At 43.2% G+C, this 27,333-nt stretch overlaps 1 protein-coding gene across 3 annotated transcripts in view; it reads left to right on the top strand.

Moving 5' to 3' along the window:
* COL4A6 (collagen type IV alpha 6 chain) overlaps positions 1-27,333 on the top strand; it is a 257,980-nt gene that overhangs the window by 191,440 nt on the left and 39,207 nt on the right. For all 3 annotated transcript variants that reach the window (XM_036991397.2, XM_073227970.1, XM_036991394.2), the window contains exons 4-14: positions 3,503-3,637; positions 4,735-4,779; positions 9,945-10,061; positions 12,387-12,455; positions 14,134-14,169; positions 16,924-16,986; positions 17,791-17,826; positions 18,006-18,047; positions 19,065-19,157; positions 20,454-20,507; positions 27,215-27,274. In XM_036991397.2, coding sequence (XP_036847292.1) covers positions 3,503-3,637; positions 4,735-4,779; positions 9,945-10,061; positions 12,387-12,455; positions 14,134-14,169; positions 16,924-16,986; positions 17,791-17,826; positions 18,006-18,047; positions 19,065-19,157; positions 20,454-20,507; positions 27,215-27,274 — 750 coding nt within the window. The remainder of the gene's footprint in view (positions 1-3,502; positions 3,638-4,734; positions 4,780-9,944; positions 10,062-12,386; positions 12,456-14,133; positions 14,170-16,923; positions 16,987-17,790; positions 17,827-18,005; positions 18,048-19,064; positions 19,158-20,453; positions 20,508-27,214; positions 27,275-27,333) is intronic.

Here is a 27,333-nt window from a genome sequence, read left to right as displayed (position 1 = left end):
ACCCAAGAACTTGTTGGAAAGACTCAGAGGAGTCCCTTCTGCCCTGTCTGAATCTATTTGCCAAAATAAATGACACGTATCAGGACAGGGCATTGGTCCAAGCCCATTGAAATTCTGCTAGCAGTCCAAACAGTGATGGTGTTTCATATTGATTCTGTGAAATGATCAGAGCTCGGAAGAGAGAAATGATGTGTGAGCATCTGGCTGCCACAGCCTACTGATGGGGACAGTCCCATGGGCGGGCCTGGGGTAGGGGGGCAGCCTTAAGGACCCCCTAGGACATCTGCCACTGGGAAACAGGGAAAGAGCCACACACTAGCAGCAGGCAGTATGGTTTGAGTCCCATGTTGTTTTCCTTTCCAGCTATGTGATCAATACGAGTCTTTCCCCTTCTTTAGGCTTCCTTTTTCCCCCATGCACAAAACAGAACCTAGTGGAAATGGTCTCTAAGGGGCCTTCCTGCTCGAACATTCTGTGACTTCTCTGACACTGATTTGATTTCTTTTTCTCTGTAGTGGGAGAGGCCCACCCACCCACCTGCTTCTCTGTAACTGCCATGTTCTCACACTGACCTCTGCTGGTCATTATGAAAAGTGCCATCCATAGCTGCTTTGGAAGAAAACAACAGAAAAGCAGTTCATCATCAATTTAGTATTAAGCTTCAGCAGTACACTGGGCAGTGCGACAGAAGCCCTGTTCATTGGCAATAAGGGAAAAAAGTCATACGCTGTAACCACACAGTTAGCATATCTAGAGATGGCTGATGACCCACAAAAGAAACTGTGTCTCACATTTATTCTCTTTGCCATCTTCATTTGTTCACGGTGCTCTGTGCCACTGTATGAAAGGACCTCAATGGGTGGGAAGACTCCTTGTCCCATATCCTATGGCTTCAGGCTCCAGAAGGGTCTGGCACCCTGCTAAGGACGCAGTGACTCAAAGGCCTCGAAACATCCTCACAGGCCCTTCTGGCCCTTATGTCAATCTCAGAAGTTTCTAGCTGGGGCCAGCCCAGACATGCATGTTCCTCTGAGGGGTGCCATTTCCAGTGCCCCTTTGGAAAAAAATTAGAATTCATGAGTTCTTTAGGAGACTCACTTTAAGCTGTCTGGCTGGAACAGAGGAGTTGGCTCTGCAGCTGGGGCAGATTCAGCATGTCTTCCCAGCCAAGAGAACAGGAGCAGGCCATGGAACCTGCCTTTTCTGGTGGGTATCTGATTTCCTGTGAAGTCCAGCCCTAGAATTGCCTCAGTCCAAAGCCTTCCTGCTTACTCTTGCTGAGCACGTGTTCACAAAGGCAAGAGACCAGAGCTGGAGCGTGCCAGCCCATGTGTCCACGCCAGGCAGTGCTCAGGCTCTAGTGATGTGACCAAGATGGAAACTGGGCCACAGCAGAATGTGGTCTCTCAGTTCAATGGTTTGTTGTGCTCTCCACCTCCCCTCCCTTGATGTGTGAAAGCTTCGGGCAGGGCTTAGATTTGGGCCAAGCGTTCAGTGCCCTGACTGCATCCTCTCTGCTAGTAATGACATGGCCCTGCCAAGCCCATCCTGCCCCCACACTCCCACCCCCACCCCATCCCCTCCTCCCAACAGCTGGTTCTTATCTGTCTCCCTTGTTCCAGCCTCAGGCAAGCTGCCCTGGCCTCATGCTGACACACACATGTTCTCCTGAATGCTCGTTGATGAGTTTCAGCCCTAAAACACTGCCTTCCTCCATCCCACACTCACCCTGAAACCTCTGAGGGTTCTGATTTCCTACTACATCAAGTCTTCCACTTTTCCGCCTTGCCTCCCAGGCCCACTTCAGTTGGGGCACACTCAGCCTTTCCAGGGTGGCCCATGACTCCCCAAGCTGTGGACAGAATGTAAGCATTCCACCAACCCTCCATGGCCAACCCTTTCTTTGTGTTCCAGACCCGTGCTGTTCACTGTGGTTCTGTGTACATCAGTCTTGAAGGCTGGGCCCACATTTTAGACTTCTTCATTAATCAACAACACTTCAGCACTCGTTTTTACAAAGCTTCTTCTTTTTCTTTTTAGTTTCATATATAAGAGAAAATTACAAGAGTAAGAAACAACAGAATCATTGTAAACAAATTCCAATGATGGGAGGTAAAAGCATAAAAAGTGAGAGTTCATGTGCCACCCACCATTCCCAGAAATAAGCCCATTAAACAGTCTACAGCTTAGCACCCTTTGTAGGCTGCATGCTGGGTGTTGAAGGTGGAGCGGTAGTGGGTGGTAACAGCATCTCCTCAGGCAGACCATCTTTTACTTTTCTGCAAGAGTCCTAGGTCTTTGTGGGTCAGACTGACACTGGAAATTCTACTGCAAATACCCCGCACCGTTGGTGGCCACCTGAGTGTCCAGTACATGCCTCTAACCACTGCTGCAGAAAGCATCTGCCCTCTTTTCAGCCTTTTAAAAAGTAAACTTTGAAGGTGAGAACTCTAAAGGGCATATTTAATGGGCTTTTCTCAGAGTTTTCACAGATCTGTAGGAAATTGCAGGCAGTCAGGAAAGGGGCCAAGAGGTGGAGATGAGAAACATGAAAATAGGCTTTCTACATGTTACGGTGTTGTGTGCTCTGAGAGATAATGCACATTACTAGCGATTTTCACTTTTCTGTCAAAAAAAAAAATTCAGGCACTACTCTGACTTGTTCTAAATGATAGACTAGCCTGCCTGTGTTGTACCCGCTGGAGTTAATTCTATCTCAGTTAGCTTTGAAATGTCAGCCTGAACTCTCAGACTTAATTGTTACAGACACTTTATAACCAGAGCCTTCAGAATCCTCAGGCTGCTCCCTCTTGCTATCATAATTGATACTTAACGGAAATTATCAGGCTTCTTGGATTTTACACATTCAACTCTGTAAAGATGGTGAAGGATGAAGAGGAGAGGGCTGGGGAAGGAGCAAATAAACTGTGTGTGTGTGTGTGTGTGTGTGTGTGTGTGTGTGTGTGTGTCCCTGTAAGCACCTGTTTCCAGTTGCAATGATAGGGTCCTGGGGTCCTTGGTCAGCCTGTTTCTGAATTCTTCCCTTTCTGGACCCTTGAGCAGTGTTCTGAAGGCACAACCATTTCTGGACTTCACTGTAAGCATGTGGTTGGCCATTTGGACGTGAGTTATAAAATGTCATGATGCTCTCCAGTGTTCTGTTCTTTCACTATTTTGACAATCTGATGGATGGCCTGGCATTAACTAGGAAAAGGACAATATTATCCAGCCTGAATAACTAATCTCCTAAGAAGCACAGAGTTGAAGGGTCTTGGTGCACATGAATCTTATTAAATGTGCTTATAAAATACATTTTATCCAAATAAGCTTAGCAGCCTCTAAAATAGCCTTTTCTGATCCTTGTCTGGAACTTTGGCATGCTTCACAGATCTCTAAGCCAAAATGATTTTGTAAAGTGATGACAGTGTTCTTTGTGCCTGGGAAAATGGGAAGTGTTGATGTTAAGTCCTCTATTGATTAATTGTACTCCTGTCCATCTTAGGGGCAACCGGGACCAATTGGAATTCAAGGTCCAACAGGTCCTCAAGGAATTCCTGGCCCTAGTGGTTTATCAGGGTTGAAAGGGGAAAGGGGCTCCCCAGGCCCTCTGGGATCATATGGACCAAAAGGAGATAAGGTAAGAGCACCCAAGTTTGAATTTCCTTTTGACTCATGGGCCACATGTGTGAAGGTGAAAGGTTCCAGATCTCCTTTCTGTTCGTTTGTGAGAACAATACTAATCCTGAATACCTTGGTGCCAGGCTACATACTTGAATAAGAAACAGGCTGGGTTATGTGTGCTGCTATGATCAGCCCGTTTCTGGAGAGACTTCCACAGCAAACAAGCTGTAAAGTACATGTTTTAGCTACTTGATAAACAAGTGGGTTCACTGTGGTTGGAAAGCCATGTGGGCTTGGGCCAGAAGCCCAATCAGCTGAGCAATAGAGGTCACGAATACAAGCAAGACTGGGAAGCAATCTGGGCTACAAATACAGGGAAAGAGGTGCAAGAAAGGAGACTGATCATGTCTCAGTGGCGGCTGGCTCAATTTAGCAGCTCAGGTTGTTTCCTGTTGATTTTAATCACCTCCTCCTCACCCCATTGGTAAGGGAAGGAGTCCCACCCAAAGACGTGACACCTGCCACAAGACAGAAGAGATGGACAACAAGTTTATTGATCATATACTCTTACAGCACAGGGAAAGAGGATACCACACACCACACAGGGCCACACAAGGCTTGCACTCCGGAGCAGCATGAACCAGAAGGGGCTATAGGAGGCAGACTTTGTAGTGTCAAGGAGGTGAAGTGCCCCTTGGTTCCTGAGGGAGGGTGTGGTTGGCTTGTTTGAATAATTCAGTGGGCCAGCAGGGAATAGAAATAAAAAACTGTATATGGTCTGTTTGATAAGGAGACCTTATCTCTAGGAGCAGAATGGAGAGAGGAACTTGCATTTGAGGCCCTCCTGGTTTTCCTGCATGTCAAGGCAGCATGTAATACTGAGCCTTAATTTTAGATCTTAACCACATTACCTAAGAGAAGAACACAGACATGTCTGAGACCTTTGGTAGAGGCATGTGGTCACTTGGAACTGGAGTGGGAAGCAAGGTCATATAATGTGGAGAGGGAAGTACAAAACACTTCTTAACAACTTAGGTCCTGAATCACATGTATAAGCCCATTGGAGAGCAATTGGATTGTCTCTTAACATTCTTCTCCTTTCTCCTTTTTTAGGGGCCCATGGGAGTTCCTGGTTTTCTTGGCATCAATGGGATTCCGGTGAGTGTGTCCACAGAGGCATTTTTGATACCATCTCTAGGTTCTCCCTCATAGCTCAAGCACTTTGGCCTTAGCAACACCTGTCTCATGCAAGCATGCTCAGTCAAGTGTTGAGATGTGCATGGTAAGGTTCGTAGGGCTGTGGTTACACACAGTTTCCCTGGGATTCAGTTACAGACAGCACTAAATCAGATGGTTGGGGGGTGCAGGGACATGTGCGGGCATGAGAAATCATCAGAATCTGAGCCAAAATGAGTTTGGTCTTGTGTGTTGAGGAGAGCTTTAATCAGAGGTGAGGAACTGGTTCTGAAGTGTGGAGACAGTGCCACATTAGAGCATATGCATACTCATTATAAGAAAATTAAGAAAGGACATGAAATTAGATAGAAAAATCCTTAGCGATTACTTGACACATTTCATTTCAGTAATTTGTTCTCTTCAGCCTTATTTCTGGGTGAATTTCCCTTTGGTTTTTACAAAGCAAGTACTCCAGAGATGGCTTGGAGGCAGCCTCTTCCATTCATTCTGAGAACCTGGCTTTGCTGGAGCTAAGTGGAGAGTTTGGAGCTTGCAGACATCTCCATTTCCTATTCCATCCAGCCCAATCCCTTAGTTTCTTCATTTTTGCCCTATATGTCTACTAAGTCCACCACTGAAGAGTCCATAACATTTGGCCAGCCTTTAAAATATAGTATTTGGAACTTGATGCTGTCAGTTTTTGGTTGTGTCGTTTGGCACTTCTCCATATATTTCATCGTTAGCCTGGGCTGTGTTTGTCTACAGCAGTGTTTTTCAATCTTGTGTAAGAGATTGGTTTCAAATCTTGTGCAGAAGCTCAGCATATAGAACTGGAAAAAGTGGAGCTCTTTCACTTGAAGGAGTTCCTGGAGCCTGCTTTTATCCTTCCAACAACCTCTGAGGGGTTCTTCTAAACCGTATCAGAGCACAGCTTGGTAAACCCTAGACTTAACAGCTTCTTATATCATACTGCATAATGATCTAGTATCAGGCAAGGGAGCTTGAATCTCTTTGTACCAATCTATAGGTATTTCATGAGCACTAATATATGTTAGCACTACTATGGGGATACAGAAAGAGCATATGACACAGTCATCTGATTCATTTTTCTCCTCAGATCTAGTATACATTTGTGGGTTTGGAGGATATGAGGTTCACTTACCTCATGTTTATTACATGTATCAACAAATAGGTGTCAGATTTCTGCTTTTTATTTAACTGCAGGGTCCATCGAATACTCAGAAGTGGCCCGGTGGGGAGGTTAAGTGGATGGGGTTGGCCATCTTTTTATGATGTCCCCTGGCATTTTCTAATGGCTATATTCCTTTGACCACTCTATCCAGAGTCTCCATTCTAGAAACAAGAGAGTGAGGTGCACTAGCAAACTGCAGACCACCTTGTCCATTCATCCTGGGGAGCTGGCTTCACTGGAGATGAGGGGAGGATTGGGAGCTGTAGTCTCTGTTTAATGGAGGCTGGAAGCAAGTGATCCCTGTGATGCAGAAGCTGATTCCAGTTCTGAGCTAGAACCTGCCCCAGAGTCCAGCTGGACACTTCTGCCTCCAACCTGTGGCCAAGACAGTCCTAGGGCTTGCAGAAATTGATCACTTCCCTTTGGGGTTTCATTGCTTGGGGGAATGAGTCACAGGTGTCCAGAGACCTCCATGCACACGTATGGCTCCCAGTAGCAGTCCCCACTCCCTTGGCCCTTTACTTGACTCTTCCCTTGACCAAAGATTATAAATTTTCTTTTGACTTAGGATTGCTTTAGTTTCAGGCTCCAAGCCTCACTAACTCAATGAAGTTATTCTCCCTTGTTCCTTCCCTCTATTCCAGCTGTTTAAGATGTATCTATTGGGCACCTTCTGTTTACTGCTTACCTCTCCCTTCCATCTCTAACCTCCTAGGAGTCCTTGGTATCTGTCCCCCACACTCTAGCACCTTATTATGTATGGCCCCATGATATTGATTGATTGTGTTGTGCAATAGTCTGATCTAGCTGCTTGAAAGCATAGAGTATGTTTTCGGCTCTGCTCAGAGGCCTCAGAAACCCCAGGGCTGAATTCGTCATATAGTGGAAACTCTAAAAATAGTTGGGGAACTGACTCCAACCTCTAGTGCCTACAAAAACAACAGTTCTCAGACTGGCAGGACTCCCTCAGGCAGAGGAAAACACAAACAGTCTGGGTTCAGTCAGACCATTTAGTTTGCTCCTCTTTCAGTGGCTGAAACCAACAGCTTCCCCAGGACATCTTACTAAACAGGATCACAGCACAAACCTGGTTCCCCTCTGAATACTGGCTGATCACTAACATATGTGTCACGGGTTTTGGTCCCAAAACTACATTTTTGCTGTCACGTAGATAGTTTCAACATGAATGACCAAGTAGTCATTTCATGATCATTCAAGTCTGTGCACTAAGGGCCCAGCAACCAGCTGAGAGAGTGAACAAACAAGCATTCATTAAGATATTCAATATTAGAACAACACAGACTAGGGGTGGGAGGGCTGTGGGATTTAATGATATCACAGCTATGAACTGGGGCTGTTGGCACCTACAAGAAATATATGTTTATCAAATGTCTCCAGTTCAAGTAAGTTGGGACCAGAAGTTTTCGAGTTGTCTTTTGCAATTTATGTTTAGCTTTTCTCATGGAATCAATCTCAAACATTTCTCTGCCTGGAGACTTGTAAATGAGCACACCAGATTTACATCTTCAAAGTGAACATGTACCACTCACTAAATGGCAACTTTTCTTTTGAAACCTGGGTTCTGAGGTACATTGCTTTTCTGGAATACAGCAAGTCATCCTATTTTGTGTGTTCAGTCCCTTGTGATTATATAGAATCATGGGTTCCTCCCTCAAAGAGCTACACACTCTTGGAGAGCTGGCATACACATATGTAAAATCATTAGCTATAACTGGAAAAGGCAGTGTGCCAGAAATGCTGTGGTACTAAGAGTCGTGAGGAAACAGAACTCAGCCAGTTGCTAATCCTTGCTGACTTGCCTGGGAGAAGAAGACTTACCATTTATTAGGCTCTTCTGTAATAAACCTGGTCTCACTTAATTTAACTCTAACCATAAAGTTTTCATTTCATTTTAATGTTGACAATGACCCTTATGAGGTCATGGTATTCATCTCCATTTCACAGATGAGAAAACTGAGGCTCAGGCTGGGGAGTGGCAAAACTGGGCTGGAGCACAAGTCTGACTGACTCAAAACATGCTTTAGCCACCATCCCATGGTGTCAGCTGGAAAGGAAAGGCTGACGGGTCTAAGTCAGAGGTCAGAGGTTAATTCCAGAGAAGTCAGCTAACGTAGGAAAGAGTGAACAGGTACCCCTGGAATCCTACAGGTAGGAGGGAGAGATCAGGAGCTCAGGCAAGAAAACTACAGAAGGACTGGGGCCCAAGTTAAAAATGTGGATACCAAAGGATAAGAATCCAGGAAAAAGGTTTTGTTGTCGAACAGAACCAAGGTCCCAGGAGCCTGTTGTCTTGCCTTAACTCATCCTATTACCCAGCTGAAATAGACAATACACCAGAAGGAGTTGAGTGAAGGGTACAGTTAAAGGATGTGGGCGGGATTAAGGATGTGTGCTTCACCAATGGATGGTGAAGCAACTAACTCCTGAAGTCATGGAGTAGCAGTTGCCCAACAAGAGCTAAGACTATAGAGAAATGTGGCTATTGCCAGAAATAGAGCCAGGGAGGAAGGTCATATGGAAAATAAATAACCTGTGATCTTTCTCCTTCTGCTCTCTGATCTTCTGCCTGTGACTCCCAGTGCCCAAATACAGCTGGGAGACAGAGGGGAAGGGAGCTTAGGCAGTACAGTCCATAAGGTCATCCTCCCAAAGAACAGATCTGGAGAAGGTAGAGTGTAGATCTTCAGGGCAAAAAAGAATAGCCATCTTATTTGATAATAAGATGTTGATGATTCTAGTAAGCTGTCTGTTTCCCTAGTGCAGCTAATAATCATCACCCAAGTCTGAAGAGGCACAGATTGCAGCAAGTTTATTGCAAAGATAAGTTTATTGACCACTCCCTCTTGACTTAGCATTCTTTGTGTCCAGCAGTCTAGACTCATACTTTGGTACTAACACACTATCTCCTACAACTATAATAACAGTGAAAATGAAACCAAATGCTATGGAGCAAGAATTTGACAGAAGGTTGTTTCTCTAATGATTTGAAAAGTTGATTTTTGAACACATGGCATGTTTCCCTCAAATCATTAAATATGTATATTTGGCTTTAAAAAGTGTGGTCGGGGAGGGTGGGAATCTATCTTTCATTGACCCATATAGATTTCTAGTCTTTCAGATCATCTCTTTGCTCCATACCTAACACAGAACCCACTTTTGATAGGTTAAAAAGATACATTCCCTACAAAAATGTAGACTCTATGCACCAAGGAAGCCCAACTCTGGAAAATTACTGAATTCAGGCCAACTGTATAGAATGATTACTAATTGTCCAGCAAAACAGCTGTCTCAGTAGTAAGTCTGAAGAAGAGGAGAAGATACTGTTGCCTAACTAACGCTATAACCTGACATGTGATAGTGACAAAATAAGATTTAAAGTGTAGTTCTTCCTGGACTTGCTTTTTTTTGACCAAGCAGCTTTCAGGAGAGGCAGTGCTGTGGAAACTGCTTCTACTCTGTTAACCAAAATCCAGTATCATTTCCCATGTGGAACTCCCAATATAGAAAGCCATGCCAGGCATCCCAGGTTCCAGTCTGTTCTGAGGAATCTTTAGACCTGGCATGATTCCCTGTTGGTAGTAGTTCAACTGCCAGACAGCTAAGCCCCATCTTAGCATGTCTTTGTACCCAGGGAAGGTAAAGTTGCCACACCCTGTGTATCCCATTTCTTCATGCTTGACCCCTTTGGTTTCAGCATTGATCCTATTAAAGCATGGATCCTTTTGGGAGGCTTAACACTGAGCTGCCATCAGCCACATATACCTGAGTATAATGGAAAGCTATGACAGCATAGGTGATGGGGCTAAGGAGGTGGACAAGGAGCCAGAGTTTGGCAGCACACCTGGCTCACTGTGGAGTGACATCTCACTGTGGAGGATGTCAAAGTAGCTGGGAGTCCTGTGGTTGACTTGATCCCTTCTTTTCACTTTCACAGGGCCACCCTGGACAACCGGGACCCAGAGGCCCACCTGGCCTGGATGGCTGTAATGGAACTCAGGGAGCTGTTGGATTTCCAGGCCCTGATGGCTATCCTGGACTTCTCGGACTACCCGTATGCTACCAGATCTTTGTATATTATTTCAGATGACTTCCTTGCCTCTGAGTGTGCCCTTTTTCTACTTTTCTGGAGATCTCATTAAGCATCTGTGGGGCAACCACTACGGCCTCTTATCCAATGCCAGAGTCTATGCTGGCAATGCCACAACATTAAATGTATAAAGAAAAATATCGATTGCAGGGAGTGTACACATGCTACACTACTTAAATGGGTTTTTTAAATGATGCTTTTAGAGTTGGCAAGATTGTTAAAGAATGTAGTAAACTTCAGAACAGAGTACATGCTTGAACTTTTGACATATTCCCACATCAGACTATATTGGGAAATGCAGTAATTGGAAGGCTTACATGGGATCATGGAGCACTAATGACCCAAAGGCCTTGGCAAGCTTGGTCTACACCAGTGATTCTCAACCACGGGTGCTTTTGCCTCTGTCCCCCCCACCCAGTCCAGAACATTTGACAGTTATGATGGCCATTTTTGGTCATCACAATTGCTCCGGGCACAGGACAACCAGCTCCCAGCATCAAGGAATCACCTGCCACAAAGTGTCAACAGTGAGAAATAGTTGAGAAATCCTATGCTACACTAACATAGTTTGCCCCCTTCTCCCCACTCTCCACATCATAGTCTTTAGTTCTGAGGCTGATAAGGCGCTTATTGGAGCCTGGTGTCACCACTTCTATTTAATTGTATTCATCTAGTTAGGGCTTAAATATTGGTATTTAAAGGATCTCTAATAGATACTATGCCCCTGCAAGGCTGCTTTCACAAGCGCCTAGAAAGAGAAAAATAACACATTTGAAGCCCATTCTCAACCTCACTTGAAATAATCTAAGCTAATAAGGGCACTGATATGATATATTTAGCTAGAAATCACACTATCTATTAGATAGATACATGAATTAATTGGTGGGGTGTTTTTTTTAGTATATCTTATTCCAGTGCTATGCCTGTTCTTTATTATTATTATTAAAGTATAATTGACATATAACATTATATTCATTTCAGGTGTACAACAAAATGATTTGATATTTGTATACATTGCAAAATGATCACATAAGTCTATTTACCATCTGTCACCATACAAATTTACAACATTTGTTTCTTGTGATGAGAACTTTTAAAATGTACTTTCTTCGCAGTTTTCACATTTGCAGTACAATATTATTGACTGTAGTCCCCATGGTGTACACTGCAACCCCATGGCTTATGATTTTAACTGAAAGTTTGTACTTCTTGGTCTCCTTTGCCCATTTCACCTGCCTCCTTAGCCCCTCCCCTCTGGCCACCACCAATCTGTCCCCTGTATCTGTGAGTTTTGTTTTGTTTTGCTTGTGTGCTTGTTTTCTTTTTTAGATCCCGCATGTCAGTGAAATCACATGGTATTTGTTTTGTCTGACTTATTTCATTTAACATTATATTCTCAAGGTCTATCCATGTTGTTGCAAATGGCAAAATTTCATTCTTTTTTGTGACCAAGTAGTATTCCACTGTGTGTGTGTGTGTGCGCGCGTGCGTGTGTGTGCACACGTGTGTGTGTATCACATCTTCTTTATCAATTCATCCATTAATGGACATTTAGGTTGTTTCCATATCTGGGTATTTATCTGAAGAAAAAAAACACTAATCCAAAAATATGTATGTACCCCTATGTTCATCACAGTATTATTTAATTGGCATTTTTGTTAAAGAGCAGTGTGATTGCCTTCAGTGACCAAGCTGTAAATGTGGGTATATGTGAGAAAGTGAGACAAAGAAAACACAAGCCCCAGATTGGCATGAAGGACTCTTAGACTAGGGGGCAGCAAACTGGCCACTGTGCCCCTGGGCCTGCAGCTTGTTTTTACATTTTTAGAAGACTTTGAATATGAGAGAAGAAGAATTATGTGACAAAGCCCAGATATGGCCCACAAAGGCTAAATTATTTACTGTCTGGTTCGCTGACCACCCTTCTAGACAAAGGCTTTGTCAGTGATTTATACCTGTGAGGGATGGGGCAGGTGAGCTCTATAGGCTTCTGAATGACACATGTATTCTATGTGGATGTTCAGATTGGTGCTCTGAATAGATTCAGAGCCTCCTACTTTCTAATCCCTTTACAGACTCTGACTTGAGGGTGGGGGGTAGGCATACAGCTTTGAGACACAACACCTAGTTTGGGGGATGTACTTTGCCCCTTAGCACAGCCAATTCTGTCATAGAATAAACCACACGGTTTCAGGCTTTTGCTGTTCTGTCCTCTATCTGATCAGATCATGCTATTAACAAACCTCCATGTGTATGCATTTCTTCACAAGTTGTTATCATTTTTCTCAGGGGCTTCCTGGTCAGAAAGGCTCTAAAGGTGAACCTGTCCTTGCCCAAGGTGGTTTGAAAGGAGTGAAGGTAAGAGCCTCTAAGGCAGACAGCTGAGTGGGCTATAAGCTGAGTTCCCCTGGACTGGGCCCCACCTCCAATAAAAACATTTCCAGAACTAGCATCCATGTCTCTCTTTAAGGAGCAGACCAAGCTGGGTTTAAAGAGGATCCAGAGCTTCTTTTTGTGATAGAAACATTGACAGAAATGTTTTCAACCATACTGCCCAAGAGATTCGCTTTGTAGGATCTAGATCTAATATGGGAGCCAGGTCAGCAAACAGTTTGCATGGGTATCATTTTCTTTGACAAATGGAAACATTTCCTGGAGGCAGATACCTTTTGTCTACTCCAGAATCCTTGATGTCTGCATACCTTGGTTTGAAGCCATGTATGTCTCTGTCCATCTCAGCATGGCCACCAGCCCAGATCCTGGCCCTGCCCTTTTCTGTATCTGCACACCAGCCCATCACCCAAGCAGGGCCCCTGGCTGTCTGCAAAAATTGCCCTTCAACTCTGCAGTTGGTTGGAAACTTTCATCTCTTCCTAGAAGTGATAAGAACCTTCTGTGTTCTTGTGACTACTCTTGGTCTATACTGCCTGGTATCCTGTGGACCCTCAGCAAACTCTAGTGCCAGATGATTGGCCCTATTCCCTTGCAGAGTGGGAAGTTTGCCGGTCATTTCCCTAGTAGTAGACAGGAATCTATGTACCCAGCATCTGAGGGAAAGATGTACCCAAGCTCACTCAGCTGAGGATGGCACTTGCCAGTCTTCCATCCATGCACAGAGCCAGGAACATTGGAAATCACTTTGGAAGTCAGTGGCAGGGGTGGGTGGCTGAGAGCTGGAGAAGGTATAGGGTTTGGACTCTTGACTGTAGATGCCATAGCAAAAATAGAATCTTAGACTTGGAAGGACTTCCTGATTGTTGGATTCATGTTGTTCAATTTACAGGTAGAAAAACTGAGGTATACTAAGGCTATGTGACTTGCTCATAGTCACATAGCCAGTTTACAGAAGAGCCAAAACCCAGGCAGTGCTCTTTCCATGAGCAAAGAGCTGATTTTTGACAGTAAGCCAAATAGGGTAAGATTAGCAGGTGTCAAAATATGGCTATTGTCATAGCAAACGTTGATTAAATGGTTTTACCAAAAATCAGAGACCCTGGACCCAGTGGAACACAGCAATTTCCACAAGATGGTTATATTACAGATTCATATAGTGACTTAAGATGCTGCAAAGTAATTAAAACGTAATCAGAGACTGTACGCTCTGTTGATTCTCCCTTGAAATGGCTGATTTGCATTGTATACATATGGGCACAGATTCTCTGGGGATGAAGGCACACGGGAAGGTAGCTTTGCTTTCCTCCAAAAAGAGCAGGAAAATCACCAGCCCGCAGAAGCCATTTCTAATTGATGAATTCCTAGCAAAGGTGAAAATTAATTAATCCAAGTAAAATATGAAATCCTGTTCAACCAAGTCTATAATATTTGTCTTCTCGAGTCCAGATTTTTCTTAGGAAAAAAAAGTAAGTGGTTGAATATGTCCAATTCATGCAGTATTTAAAACACAAGACCTTGACAGAGGAGAGCCAAGCTTCAGTGGTGCGTTTTTATGCTTGTGAATCTTAGGTCAGTTATCTATGAAATACTACAGGTTTCATTTATTACTCTCTTCAGTGTCCTGACTTTGTCTGTTTCTCAGGGGAAACCTGGCCTGCCTGGACTGGCTGGAATTGCTGTAAGTTGTTATTTCTGTGTTGAGCTATCAATATTTGGTCAACAGTTACTGATGGTCTGTTTTCATTCCTCTCTGTGGTGTCCAAATGTCTTTGTAGACCTCCTCAAGGAAAATCCAGAGAGCTGAAGGAGAAAGGTCCCTCTACTGCATTCTTCCAGATGAGGAAGTACTGAGAGGATGGACTGTCCACCTCAAATTACACAGAGGGCAGGCTTTCAGACCCTTAGTCCAGGGACCTACATACTCTCTGGGAGGTGTTAGGAAAGAATGTTGCCTTTCCTGCAGCAAGGCTTTCCTAGGTGTTTTCTGTGTATTCAGAGTGCTGTGGGTCAAACAAAATAAGTCAAACACTCTTTTTTACAAGATATTCTATATAGAACTTCCTTTTAGGGACTCTTAGTGAGTCCATGCAAGGCTATAGGTTGTATTAGTAAGAGCTTTCTTTTTTCCTTGAGTTTCCACATTGTCATCACTTTCTTTTAAAATAGCTTAAGAAAAACCCCTTCCTTCCTGTATTGGGGTTCCTGCCTTTCTTCTTTCATTCTAGAACAGTTGTTGAGCTACCATCAGCAAAGTGCTAGAAGCGATCCCCGAGATGATGCAGACATGGTCTCTGCCCCCTTGCCCCCAAGGATGTGAAGAACTAGTAGGGCAGTGACATAAGAATTCCACAACAGTTTCAAGGAAAAGATGCTGTCCACCTAAGGATAGCTCATGAGAGACTTTATATCTAAGATAGAGAAGGTAGCCTCTGAGAAGTGGGAGTGATGTTTAGGCTGGCTGACAATGGGAGGAAGCTTTCTGAACAGAGAGAGTAGTGTGAGAAAAGATAGGCAATAAACAGGATTTCTGCAAGCCCACATGTATGCAGAGAAGGGCATGCAGGTCCCCTAGAGCTAAACAACATCAGTTGAGATGATGTAGTAACTACATTTGTAGAATAACATCCACTGAGTTTGCTGCATAGCTTGTCTAGAGATTCATTTCCCTGCCCACAAAGGTACACTGTCCTACATACAGAGGCATGATAAATAAACCACTTAGATTCGGGGAGGGACATTGGTGACTGCATTGGAGATGTGTGATCAGTAAGGAGATGACAGGTTATTAGTTACTGTCAAAGCAATGTTTGACTCTCATACATTGCTGGGGAACCTTTGAAACCCTACTTCCTCTTCCTCCTAAGTCTCAACTTCACTTAGCCACTCCATCCCTTACCTAGGCACATGTCACCTTATTACTGCTCCCTGATTTTGATTGGGCCATACATTTCCTCCTACCATCTTTCTCTTCAAACTTCATTGTCTTGCTTTTAATACTGTTACTCACTTCAAATTATTTTCTAGTTTCTCTTCTAATGTTTTGTTTGGTTCCCGGAGATACATGTTGTTTAATCTCCAGATACTTGACAACATTCCAGATATCTTTCTATTATTGATTTCACTGCAATTAGAATGTGTACTCTGTATGATTTCAATCCTTTTACATTTTTTTCGAGATTTGTCTCATGGCCCAGTGCATAGAATGCTCTTGGTGAGTGTTCCATATGCATTTGAAGGGAGTATGTATTCAACTGGTTGAGTTTGACCAGTTTTTAGGTTACTGTAAGTGTAACTTAAAAAATATTCATTAGGTCAAGGTAGTTGGTAATGTTGTTTGGCTCTCGTATGTCCTCACTGATATTTTTGTGTAGTTCTATTAATTACTGAAGGAGGAATGTTAAAATCTCCAACTATAGTTGCAGATTTGTTTGTTTCTTCCTGAAGTTCTGTCAGATATTTCTTCATATATTTTGAAGCTCTGCTATTAGATGCATACATCTAAGATTACTATGTCTTCTTGATGAATTAACCTATTTTATTGTTATGAAATGCCCTCTCTTTATTACTGATAATAGTATTTGTCTTGAAGGCTACTTTAACTGACATTAACATGAATTGTTTGGCTTACTTTAAGTTTTTTTATATCATTTTAATATGAACATTGTCAAATACAAAGTTGAATGAATTTTGCAGTGAACACTCACACTACTATTTTACTGTCCTTGTTTTATCCCACTGCTATCCATCCATCAATCCATCTTTTTTTTGATGCAATCTTATTTTTGATGCATTTCAAAGTCAATTGCAGACAGCAGAACTCATACCCTTAAATACTACAGCATATCTATCATTAGCTAGACTTCAGAGTGTTTACCGTTTTTCTTTTTATGTAAAATCTACATGCAATGAAATACACAAATCTTACATGTGTATTTGCTGAGTTTTGACAAACGCATACTTTTAGGTAATCTGAACCCTTCTAAGGTAAGGAATATTCCCATCACCTCAGAAAGTTCCCTCCTGCCCCATCCCAGTCAAGCCCTGTCCCCACCCCACCATACTGGCAAGCACTCTTGTGATTTTTTTTCATCATTGATCAGTTTTTCCTATTCTAAAACTCCATATAAAGGGAAAATACAATTATGTAGCTTTTGGGGTCTGGCTTCTTTCACTTAGCACAATGCTTTGGAGATTCATCCACGTTGTTTCATATATTCATACTTTGCTACTGTTTATTTTGAGTATTCCACCTTTTGGATGAATTGCAGTTTATCAGTCCTTGAATCAGTGGACAACTGGGACATTTCCAGCTTTTTACTGCTGTGAATAAAGTTGCTATAAACATTCTTGTGCAATCCTTGTGGGCATATGTTTTCATTTTTCTTGAGAAACTATCTTACATTTTTGACCGTGGTAAATCTTGCATCTCTAGGGCCCACAAGGAGCACCCGGATCTCTAGGAGCTGCAGGACCCATGGGGCCATCAGGATTGGAAGTAAGAGCAACCTAAGTCTGCCGTGTGATCCCAGTACTTGCATGAATGCTTTCCTCACCAGACCAGACCATGGATTAAATGTAAACCTGTGTAAATGTAGGCCCTCCTAGGAGAGAAAGGCAACTTCCATTCTTGGGGGATCAAAATGAAGGATGCTCTAGTAAAGAGCTATTTGTTGTCTTTATTTCTTTCTGATTGTCCACTCTGTACCTCCAAACCCTCCTAGCCTCTCAGCCTAAAGAATAGCCTGGCACATCTATTTCCACCTTCCTTTCCACTCACCCATGACAGGCATTGCTAATTAATTATATCACCACTGCCATCACCCACCCTGAGCACAGAAGAAGCTTCAAAGTCCTTCTCAATACTGCACCTTGGACAGCTCTACCTACTTACCTTTCTGATACCAAACCTATTTGCCATTACTGGTAATAGAAAGAGCATAGCCAGTCATCCATGTGGCTCTGGGAAAGCCCTGTCCCCTGATTGTTCTCTCTCCAGTCCATGAAATCCCACTGCTGATTACTTTAGTGTAGCTTACCAAAGGTTATCGTTTTAAAATTCCTGGCCAATTGGAAGAATGATGCATGAAGTCTTCACTACATTAGTGTGAATGTGGTTATCAGGTCAGTCTCGGAGATTTCAAAGGTGATAAAAAACAAACCATGGGAGATGGACCTAGGATTGGCTATGCTGAAGCCATGCTACACCAAGGGAATGGGGGACCTATCCCCCCAGTGAGTCTCAACATGCCTAGGTTCTTTTTGGCTGACACTAACAAGCGCTTTTTCATTTTTATCGTAGGGTCCTCCAGGACCCCCTGGCTTCCTTGGTCCTGATGTAAGTATACTTTGTTTTGGGGGCATTTGGCCTCCTTTTACTACATACTCTAGTTTCCCCAGATATATTCTGGTTTGGTTAAACACACTTCCTAGTTAAAAGACTGCATTCCAATTTAAGTTCCTGGAGCTTGTTTAGTAATTGATTTTGTTTTTTCTCCCTGCACCCATGCACCCCAGGGGAATATGGGGTTAGGTTTCCAAGGAGAGAAAGGAGTCAAGGTAAATAGATTTTGGAAAATACTATCTGCTCTCTATATGCTTCAAGAAACATCTCTGGCTGCACACATGTGCCTGCTTGTGTAAGGGGATTTGGATCTTTGCCATGGGAAATTAGCATTTCCCAACCCACATGTATCCTTGGGTGGGTTCCCTTGAGGACTGCATGGCACACATAGGCTATTGTGACCTTTTTCCTTCAAAATATTGTCATCTTCCTGTTTCCTACCTGAGAAGTGTATATGTCTTACAAACATACTCTCTTGAAATACATTCCCTCTTCCTTCCACCTGTGTATTTTCCTGGTGTTTTGTACATTGCATCACCTTCTCTTTCCTTTTCTCTGCTTTTCCTGTCCCCTTCCTCCTTCTTCCTCTTCCTCCTCCTCTTCTTCTTCCCTCCTCCTCTCCTCTTCACTATCTCTTTCCATCCCATCTCTCTCTCCTCCTTAACCTCTCTTTCATCATTCTCTTTTATGTCCCTTCCCTCATTCTCCTATTTCCCTCTGAACTGTATAGTGGTTTGGGAGTCTCAAGGGAGACTGGGAGCTCGTCCTCCCCACCTCTATGGCTGCCTCTTATAGACTGCACTGCCTTCAAGGAGCAAATCCAGCTCCCGGTGTTCCAACACAGCCTTTACTGCCTCTGCTGGTGCTCTTGGCAAGGACTAGACCAATTAGAGTCTGAGCACCATTGCCAGGAGATGGCCATTCACCTTGCTCAAACTCCTTTTTTGGTCACTTCTAAATATCCTTTCGTGCATGTCCATGGCAACCATGCCTGTGCCTTCTTTTTATCCATCTTGCTTCCTCCCTCTGCACTGAAGCATTTGATCAGGTTTATAATTCTTTTCACCCCTTGGCACTGATAGTTTTGTTTCCTCATTGATGCAAGGGTGAGGATGAAGAGGCCAAAGTAATGGACAGTTTATTTGTGAATTCCAGCCAGAGGACAAACCTACCCTCTGGAGAAATGGTCTGTGTAGTTTCTGCTTTGCTTAATGTTCCCTTTGATCTTACAGGGGGATGTTGGCCTTCCTGGCCCTGCAGGACCCCCACCATCTACTGGGGAGCTGGAATTTATGGGATTTCCCAAAGGGAAAAAAGGATCCAAGGTAGTGATCTTTTAAGAACAGGAAAAATTAATAAGCTTTTTCTTTTTAACACCAGAGTTTAGACTGGAAGGATAAGAGGGTTCTGGGTAATGGATTTTTGTTCAGAAGTGAGAGTAAAACCTTCTTTATTGTGTCCCTTATAAGTAGCTTTCTAAAAAGTCTTTTTTTTTGCGAGTGGATATGAGTGTGCCTGGGTTTCTGAGTATTCATTTAAGTGCTATTTTCTGTGTTTCAGTTTTGCAGATTCAATTATCAAGATGCTGAGTAAATTTAAAAAACATTAAATAGTTGTTTTTTTCCCTCCTAACTCCCAACCCTCTTAATACTTCTGTTGTTCCCCAAGCACTGTGACAGAACACCTATGTTAAAATGGTTGCTTTTGAGTTACATTTGTAAAGAATTTATTTGCCCTCAAAAACTTGACCCTGAACATCGGATACATCATCACCAAGTGTCAATAGATGCCCTAATTCACCTGATCTGAACTACCAAGTCTGAAGCTATAGACCTATTTAACCAAGATATTTTGTAATCTGTATTTTGATGTGAGAGTGTAACACATGGCTGTATTTCACTCGCTATCTATTGATAAGGTGTGCAGATATCTTTCAGTACCCTGCATTCCCTTCCTGCCTGGGGTTCCCTTAAGTTTTGTGATTCTGTGTCTGTAGTCAAGGGATCCAGGCAGGGAAAGTGTTTAGTCCCATTTCTTTAATTTTGTCTTTGTAGAAGCAAAGACTCCAAGCCCTCTCCTGGTTGATTTACAGGAAGTAATCATTGCTTTGGAAAAAGTTTTGGAGCATATGAAAGATTGCCTGCCTCTCTTACCATTCCCAAACCTTAGGGAGCCCTTCCCTGGCACATATAAGTAAATAAGCACATCAGGGAAACATAGATTAGAGTGTTTATATATCCCTATCCAAATTATAATTGTTACTTTCTCCCCAAAACTGCTGATTTCTTTGCAGCCTATAATTTGCTCTAGGAATTTGCACTGAATATCTTCTTCCACTAGAAAGAAAACATATGATCATCCTTCTGTCTCCTAATTAGCCTGAGAATTTGAGATTCTGTTTTTAGATACTTTTCTTTTCCTGTAATGGGTCTTGGCTATTCCCACAACACAAAGGGGTCCCTAAACTAAGACATCCTGGTGCAGTCACTAGTTGGGGTGCCCCAATCCTGTAATCCCATTGTTTCCCCACTGCCCAACCCAAGTAGCTCACAGGAGCCATCTCCTTTGTGTTCACTGCTTCCTGTTGCCATTCATTAATTAAGCTTTGGTTGGTTTTCCAGGGTGAACCAGGGCTTCAAGGCTTTCCAGGAATAAGCGGCCCTCCAGGCTTCCCAGTAAGTTTCCCTATTTGGTCAACATGTGTTTAAGGATCTAATTGGATAAAAGTTATAGGAATAGGAGGCTAACAGGAAGACTTTTTCCTGTGATTATTGTAGAGTTCCACCATCTTCATTATTGGCAGGCATTTAAAGAAATGTTCTTGTTTCTCAAACCCATGGGGACATTAGCATGGTTCCTTATCAAACTATGTATCTTAATCTTAGAGATTATTAAGTCAAGCTCTAGAGTTAAAACCGAACCAGGCTTGACTTCTGGTTTCAACAATTTCTAGCTGTGACTTGGACAAGACTCTTAACTGTTCTGAGCTTCAGTTTCCTAACTTACAAAAAAATGGGACAAAATAGGGTGGTCATGAGGATTAAATGAGGTAATATGCATGAAAAGGGCTTAGTATACACCTGTCACTTATCAATTTTCAGTAAGTGGTAGCTAATCTTAGTAATCCTATGTTTATTTTCCTATCTGTCCCCTTGTATCTTAGATTCTTTCATTCAACAAATATCTTTTGGGTGTCCCTATGTGCCAGGCATTCTGCTGGACTCTGAGGCTACAACAGTAAATAACAGTCTAATGAGTAAAAGTCCCTGTTCTTGAGGAGAGGACATTCTAATGGGGTAGTGAGGGAGGAGAAAGACAATAAACAAGTAAACGAATGAAAAACAAGTTCACACAGTGGTTAGTGATACATACAAGGTAAAAAATGGTGAAGTGGTGGAGCATGACTGGGGAATGGGGTGGGCTCCTTTGGACAGAGTGATCAAGACGGGCCTCTCTGAGGAAGGATGAGGAGGGAGCAAAGTCACATGAAGATGGGAAAGAGTGTTTCTGGCCAAGGGAACCACAAAGGCCAAGACCCTGAGGTTGGAAAAAGCTCAGCGTGTTGGAAGAAGATCAAGAAGGTGAGTGAATGGAACAGAGTGAACAAGGCTGAGAACCAGGCAAAAGAGGCAGGAGCCAGATCATGAAGACCTTTGTAGGTCAATGTGGCTTTTATGGTAAATGTAATGGAAAGCAGTTAGGAGGCTCTGACTTGTATTTTTAAGATCTCTCTTGTGGTGCAGGTGAAGATGGTAGTAGCTTGGACTAAGGTGATAGCAATGGAAATGGAGAGCAGGGCATGGATTCAAAATGTAAAAGGTTTAAACTTTTTTGTTATGGAACATTTCAAACATATACAAGGTGGAGTGAATAGCAAAATAACCCCCCTGTGTACTCATTACCCAGCTTCAATAATAAGCAACTCGACTTCCAATCTGAAGCAAGTAACATATCATTTCATCATAAATACCTCAGTATTTCTAAGAGATAAGGACTTATAAAACAATACAGTGACAATATCATCGATAATTATCAGTTAATTACTTAATATCAGTTAACAAGTCAGAATTCAGATTTATGATTGTCTCAATTATTATTTATAATTGCCTTTATGGTTGAGAATCCAGATGAGATTCACATATTACTTTTGGTTGATATGTCTCTTAAATTGCACTGTGTGTTTAGAAGGAGAAGCTGATAAGATTTTCATGGATTGGGTGCAGGGGGCGGGGGGCGGGGTAATGGATGAATCTATGATGATTAGGCCTGCCCCTACTTGATGGCAAAGTGAAGACAGGTGACTCCAATGCTTCCCCACAGTTCTTTGAAACACTTTGGGTCTCTCTGGGTAGCCAGAAAACAGAAGCACTAGAGCCATCGCACAGGTTGCTTCCATGCTGATACTATTACTCCATAGAAACACAGGGCACAGACAATTGCCTCAGTGTCCTTGATTTTAATCAGCTTAGTATCTAATGAATCAGAAAGGGAGAGAACCTTGATGTTGGAGGTAGGATTTCCAGACTTCAGACCCAGCTCTAGCTCTGGGGCCTTTTCAACTCTCTGAACCTCTCTGTGTATCTGTAGCAATAGTCACAATGGTCACAATATGGAAATGGTCATATCTACTGTTTTGACTTCTCTGTATCTCTGTAATGACAATGGTTATATCTACTGTTCTGAGGCCCAACTCACAATGTACAGGAAGTTTATTTACAAAGTATAAAGCTGTGCTGTACAATATGATAACCACAAGCCACACAGGGCTACTGAGTTCTTGAAATGTGGCTAGTCTGAAATGAGATGTCCTGTAAGTGTAAAATATACACCAGATTTCAAACACTAGGTGTGAGGAAAATAATCTAAAATACCTCACTAACAACTTTTGTTGAAATGATAATATGTATATTTGATTAAATAAAATATCATTAAAATTAATCTCACTTATTTATTTTACTTTTTCAATGTGGCTACTACAAATTTAAAATAGTGTAGGAGCTCACATCACATTTCTATTGGACAGCACAGATATAAAATACTTTGCAAGTGGGCTGGGGAGTAAGGTTCGTGCCTTCTTGTGAGCAATTCACATAGATTCTAGTCACTTCACATCATCCCTGGAGGTAAGCAGGGTGGGCTGGGTTTATCTCCCTCTACTGATGAGGAAACCATGGCCTGAAGAGATGAAGAGGTTTGTCCAGGGTCACACAGCAACTTATTAGCAGAGCTGAGACTGAAATTCAGCTTTTCTGAATTCTAGCCAATTCAGGGCTTTTCCCCCATACCATACTGCCCCCTAGAGTCCCGTTTGCTCTTGTCCTGCTGGTAGTAGATTTTATGATCTCTGGTGTTACTGAGTTCACTGGCTCATACTCCCTCCCTTCCTCCATTCCATTCCCAGTTCAGCCTCACAGGCTTTTCCCTGCTGCACTTCCGCCCTGCTCCCTTTTGTCCTGTAAAAGAAGAGGGACTGGGTGACAGCAGTGATCAGTCATAAATTGTAATTCCATTTCAAGCTCAGCATCTCCAGTGTTTCACAGTATGTGGGCTGAAAAAAATAGAAACCCCAGTTGATTGTAAAGACACAGAAACAGGAAAATACTTAATATAACACAGTGAAGTACTTAATATAGCACAGTGTGTTTTCAGAGGGTGGGAATCAAGAAAACAGAGTTCTCAGCCCACTTGGGCATGGATTCAACATGTAATCCTGGCCAAACAATGTAGCTCCTTCACTCCTAATACAGGCATATCTCATTTTATTGCAATTCACTTTTTTGCACTTCGTGGATGCTGCTTATTTTTCCAAATTGAGGGTTTGTGGCAACCCTGCACTGAGCAAGCCTATCATCACCATTTTCCCAATAGCATCTGCTCACTTCATTGTCTCTGTGTCACATTTTGGTAATCTTCCAATATTTCAAACTTTTCTATTATTATTATATTTGTTATGGTGATCTGTGATCAGCGCTTATTACTGGCCAAAAGCTCAGATAATGATTAGCATTTTTTTTGCCACAAAGTATTTTTAATTAAGGTATATAGATTGGTTTTTAGATAATGCTATAGCACACCTCATGGACTACAGTATTGTGTGAACATAACTTTTGTATATGTTGGGAAACTAAAAAATTCATTTGACTCACTTTATTGCAATATTTGCTTTTTTGTGGTGATCTGGAAGCCAACCTACAGTATCTCCGACGTATGCCTTTCTCTCTGTCTGCCTAATGGGAACATTCAAAGGTGCCTTCTGGGCCTTCTGATAGAAATCCTGTGAGAAAAAAAGTGATAATGTGTTTGAGATACTCTGGGCTTTTCAGAGGAAACATACTTCTTGAATACCATGCCCTCACATCAGCTTTCAATCATTCACACTCACTGAGAAGCAAGGCCACACTGAGGATGGAAATCTCTAGGGAATCTCAAAAAGGTTCCCTTTAACTGTTTCCTCTCCATAGGAGCCTAAATCTTTGCAGGAGCTGCTGACAAGAGGCCAGCCTGACAGGCTGATGCCTCGTCTTCTCTCTCCTTTCCCCTCTGCAGTGAGCAAACATCCTTGATTTTCTGGCTCAGCCCCAGCGTCACACGTTTCCTTCTCTTGTCCCCAGCAGCACACTCACAGGGGCAGGCCTCCCATGGAGATCGTCAGAGAGAATCAGACACCTGTGTGCCCTCTGTCCAGGAGACCAGCAAACAGGGTACAGCAAAAAGGGAGAGATGAGGGGAGGGACAAGAGAAGAAGCAGGCAAATCCTGAGGTACCTACTGAGTGGATCTGAGTCAACTAGTGGGCTATTAGGCGGGTGGAGTTCTCCCTTAACCCAGCACCAGGCTTTCCTGGTGGTAGATCTTATGGAGGAGGAGCCCCAGTGTGACAGACTTATGCTAGGCCCCTAGGCCCTGGCGCCCTGAGGGGCAATAATGGCAGAGTGACTTAGTCCAAGTCTAGAAAGAGACTGACTTGCCTAACCTGTGAAGTTTCAAATCTCCAGTCATGCTTGCAGTGCCAAGCAGAGCAGATTTCAGCAGTTTAGCTTCCCAGATATCCCCAGAAATCCCTCCCGGCCCCTCCCTGATGGCATCACCCCGCCTCCATGCTTTGGCCTCCCTCCTGCCTTCCCCAGCTAGGAAGGTGCCCTTGTGGCCGAGGTGGCTCTGGCCATCTGCACTGCCTTCACTGGGGCCATCGGGAGCCTGCTGTGGGTTGGGGGGAGAAGCTCGAGGAGAAGGTGACCACGTAGACGCCTGCCTGTCAGGTGAGCATGCCTCTGAGGACCCACGGCCAAAGTGGCTTTCACTCATCAGTGGATCCTGACAGCCCCGGGTTCCAGCCTAGTGTTGGCAGTTTGCCTTTCTCTTCACCACCCTCCTCACCCCGCCCCAAGGACCGCGTCATCCCCGCTTACTCCTGGCCACGGGACTGAAGTTGAGGTTTTACAGAGCCACTACTATCCTTGAACCAGAAATACCAGGAGACCAGGGCCCTAGGGAGTACACCTGGAAACACCTAAGCTAGTGCTCTAATGAGGCCTTCCTGGCATGGGTGAGAAGGGGTGAAGAACAGCTCATGATGAGGACTGACTGTGACAGAGGCAGATCCCAGGACACTTTGCTAGAACAGCCAGTTCTGCGGGCCCTGTGTAGTGCCCCCCTGCACTGGAAGTCATGCTGAGCCTACAGCCCCAAATCTTGCCAAGTCATTTATGTTTTATTGGCTTTAACCCACACAGAGAAATTACTTTCTGTAATTTTTTTCCTTTTTAAAGTTCTTGTGTATTTATTTATTTTTGTTCATATTGTAGCATAAACTCTCAGGCCCTCTCTCAGAGAAAGTAAGAGTCCAGCTATTCTTTCTGCTTTCCGAAGAAAAAGGACAAGTTCACTTTGTCTTTATGACTCTGGACAAGATAGGTAGGGGGCAGGAGACAGTTGCAGGAAACTTTTTCCATCACCTTTTGCAATGGTTTTGTTCTCTGGGTCATTATTCCATTCAACAAGTACATATTCAACCACTTTGTATGTGTTCAGCCTGTGGTAACATGCCTTGAAGGGGACAGAAGTGAGTGTGATATAGACCTTCTGCTTATAAACTTTCATACACAACCCATCTTAGCTCTTTACAAATGTGTGTCAGTGCGGGCTGCCGAAGCTCTGTGGACTGCCAGGAAAGGCTGCCTGAAGTGTTTGACTTCAGGGGTCCAATAGACACATTCCACCAGGTGGCAGCATGCCTTGGTTTCCAATTCGAGAATGCAGAACTATGATTTCCTGGAAAGCTAAGGAGTATTCAGCCACTACCTGTGGGAAAGCCCTAAGTGTATAAGAAGAAAAAACTACAAATGGGATAACAGTGCCTTCACAACCAGCTGAGCGAGGTCACATCAACAGAACAGGAGATGTGCCACCACACTGACTGTCTTTCTTAAGCTTACATTCGAGAAAGCTTCACTACCTCTTTATACTCTCACAATAGGCCTAAATGTGGTTTGCCCAAATTTATTCTCCAGAAAGTCCCACTTTAAACAAATAACAAAATGGCCTCAGTTAAGTTTGCCGTGAAAAGCTTCATCCACTTTGGTAAAGAACTCTTCTGTATCTCTAGGCCTAGAATATGCTTGCCTTGAACCCAGAGGCGTGGAAAGTCTTTCTCACTCACTCTCCTTTTTGGATTTCTGCCTGCCCCTAGAGAATCCCCCAATGTCTATGACCACAAGCCCTCACTTCCACTTTCCCACACCAGCAGAGCAAGAGGAGTTGACCATCTTATAGTCTTGTTTGGAGTACTCCTAGGGTCTGCTGGGTTGTAGGCCATGCCTTGATAGAAATATTCATTCCTGCTAAAGAGAATGTTGCAGTCATCGTGTCTCCAAAGGGCAAAAGCTCTTCGCTCTAGTATTGATCCCCAAGAATGAATGCAGTGCTCCATTTGTGGATCAAAATACCAAGCTCCTAGATTATGGAAGGTAGCCTGTTCTCAAGGAAAAGGCCCAGAAATGGAAGTCTGAAGACCTGTCTGTCTCATTGATTCTGCAGCCTATACAAGATGCTTAGCCCTTCTGAGTGTTAGTTTCTCCATTGTAAGATCAACAAGGTTAGATATTTAATCATTTCTATACTATTAGCCCATGTTGCTATAAATATATGTAACAGTGTTTCGGGGAGAAGACATTACTTCCAGAACCAAAAGGGAACCTTGAATGAATGGCCCAAGTTATATTCAGGCCCTGCCTGCTTCCCAGGCACTGACAAGAGACTCAGCATGGTGAGCCTTCCCAACAGGGACCGTGGAGCTAGTTTGAAATTACCTCCTTGGTTTGGATGGAGCCAAGAGACCAATGAGTAATTGAATGTTATAACTTGTGGTTTCTTTTTTCCTTTAGGGATTTGGAACTGCTGGAGAAAAGGGAGAAAAAGGAATCCCTGGTTTGCCAGGACCTAGGGTATGAGCCTGGAATGTTGCTAACTTGGTCCATTTTCTTTCCTGTTTGCATCTTTGTCA

This window comes from Manis javanica, chromosome X (assembly GCF_040802235.1).
Source record: "Manis javanica isolate MJ-LG chromosome X, MJ_LKY, whole genome shotgun sequence".
Taxonomy (NCBI): Eukaryota; Metazoa; Chordata; class Mammalia; order Pholidota; family Manidae; genus Manis; species Manis javanica.
The sequence above is the reverse complement of the archived record's forward strand: the minus strand, read 5'-3'. Positions and strand labels throughout refer to the sequence as shown.